A 2,140-nucleotide genomic window follows, 5' to 3' on the forward strand; every position below is an offset into this window, starting at 1 on the left:
GCTGGAGTACCCGCTGGATGGGGACATCAGCCCTGTGGGCCTGCCTGGGGAGGAGGTCTTGAGGTCCGCCTCGGCGGAGAGCTGGGAGGGTGTCGTGGCCCTGGAGATGGAGGGGGACGTGAGGGACTCGGAGCTGCCCCGTGCCTTGGCGCACTCGATGGCCGTGGTCCCTGTGGCCGTGCTCGAGCTGGAGAGGGACCGGTAGGGATCCCCGGTCTTCCAGTCCGTGAGATGCCACTGGTGGGGGTTGCTTTCTTTTCTTTTCTTCTCCTTGCATTGAGAGCAGACCTTAATACTCCTAAAGTGCTTTCAGAAGATCTGTTAGATAAGTTTAAGCTGGTGCTAGGTTGGTGTTTAAAGCTAATGCCCTGGCAGTACAAGGTCCTGTCTTGCCCTCTTTGATCAGAGAGACGCTGCGCGTGGGCGGAGAGGGCTTCTTCTTCGCCTTCTTGAGGGAGATGCTCTTGGAGCGCCGCCGCCGCTGGCCCTCCTGCTCCAGCCCCAGGGAGACGTTGTCGGTGCTGGTGCTGCCCTCAGAGCTGGCGCTGGGGTAGCCCAGGGCATAGTTGGCACTGCCGCGCCGGGTCTCAGCGTATGCGATGTCCACAGAGCAGAGAGAGCCCGAGTCAGTGGGCACCGACAGCGACCGCTCGCGGAACCGGCACCCTGCCCGCTCCACCCCCAGCCGCGATGGTTCCACCACCGGCTCTGGCTCATCTTGGCTTCCCGGCAAGAGGTTCACCTTGGCTTCTCGGCTCGCGCACCTCTGGCCACCCCCGGAGGTGGTGGGGGACTCGGGCACCGCGCTGGAGAAGGAGCTGGGCCCGTTGCTGCCCACGTGCTCCTCGGTGGCGATGAAGAAGGAGGGGGCAGCAGCGGGCGAGCTGGGGCTGGGCGACGGGATGGAACCGCCTGGTGAGGTGCAGGTGGCCCCCTTGCCCTGGCCAGCGGTGGGGCTGGGGGGGCTTGCGTAGCTCAGGGTGCTCCAGGGTGGGGAGAAGGGGGCGCCCTGTGGCCCGTTGCAGGCGCCAGCGCAGGGGGTGGCCGTGCCGTCCATGGCGGCAGGTGGAGGACAGCAGCGGGCCCCGAGGTCGCTGAAGGTCTTCCTCAGTGGGGCAGAGAGGGGCTGGCGGGGGCTGATCTCCTGGGGCACCTTTACCCCCCTCGTGGCCTCGGGGACGAGAGGGACTCGGCGATGGGCGCGTGTGTGTTGAATGTGGGGCCGTTGGCGCCGCCTGCGAGGAGAGACACAGCCCGGGTGAGCGTGGTCACGCTTCTCTCCCTGCCAGCAGGTCGGTGGCATGGTCCTGCCCCGTGTGCCATGGGGCCAGGGCTGGTCCCACCGTGTGGCCAATCTCTGGGGCTGCATCTCTGCCCAGGCACGAAACATGTCTGGGTGGACCGGAGGGGACGGGTTGACACCTTCTTACCAGATGCTCTCCTACCCCGTGTACTGGCATGGCCATAACCCAAGTGGGGACAGTCCCTGGCCTGTGTTAACCCTCCGTCTGTTGGCTGGGACATGCCATGAACAACTTAGCAGCCACGGCAGGAGTCTCTATCTATGGAGACATCGGCCCCATGGTGACCAAAGTGCTGCCCCAATGCTGCCCCGTAGTGGGGACACAGATGGGGACCAGGAAGAGCAGAGCAAGGCATCGCCACCTGGGTCAGGGAGGGACGTGATGGCTCACAGTGCCGCCTCGTCTCAGAAGAACCTGGATGGGGCAGGACCTGGGGACCCCACTCGGAGCACACCCAGCAGACCAGAACTGCGGGTTGAGGTCTGACCACTTCCAAGGGAGGAGCCGTGACAACCTTTTGGAGGTTTCACCACTGTCACGGGGAAAAACCTTCCTCCTACGCAGTGACAATTCCCCCTAGTGCCGCTGGTGCCACAGCTTCTCCTCCTCCTGTCCCTACCTGCCTCCGGGAAGAGCCTGGCTCTGGTTCCTCTACACCTTCCCTAGGGGATGGCACGAAAAGGCCCCCGAGCGGGGATGGCTGCTGTCCCCATGGGGTCCAACACCAGTCCCTGGCCGTGCCGGGAGTGCTGCAGGCACCCTCAGCCACGTGAGCGCCCTCGGCACGCCGGCACGGGCCAGCTCGCCAGGCCCGGCAGAGCCACAAGCAGGGATCG

At 65.2% G+C, this 2,140-nt stretch overlaps 1 protein-coding gene across 1 annotated transcript in view; it reads right to left on the bottom strand.

Moving 5' to 3' along the window:
- The window catches only part of NHSL2 (NHS-like 2), a 2,663-nt gene extending 1,606 nt beyond the window's left edge, over positions 1 to 1,057 (bottom strand). Inside the window, exons 1-2 of the mRNA XM_009879993.1 lie at positions 368 to 1,057; positions 3 to 270 (exon numbers count right to left, since the gene is read on the bottom strand). Of these exons, the coding sequence (XP_009878295.1) occupies positions 3 to 270; positions 368 to 1,057 (958 nt within the window). The remainder of the gene's footprint in view (positions 1 to 2; positions 271 to 367) is intronic.
- Positions 1,058 to 2,140: the final 1,083 nt, after the last annotated feature.

Source organism: Charadrius vociferus, unplaced genomic scaffold (assembly GCF_000708025.1).
Source record: "Charadrius vociferus isolate BGI_N301 unplaced genomic scaffold, ASM70802v2 scaffold852, whole genome shotgun sequence".
In the NCBI taxonomy this organism is placed as follows: domain Eukaryota; kingdom Metazoa; phylum Chordata; class Aves; order Charadriiformes; family Charadriidae; genus Charadrius; species Charadrius vociferus.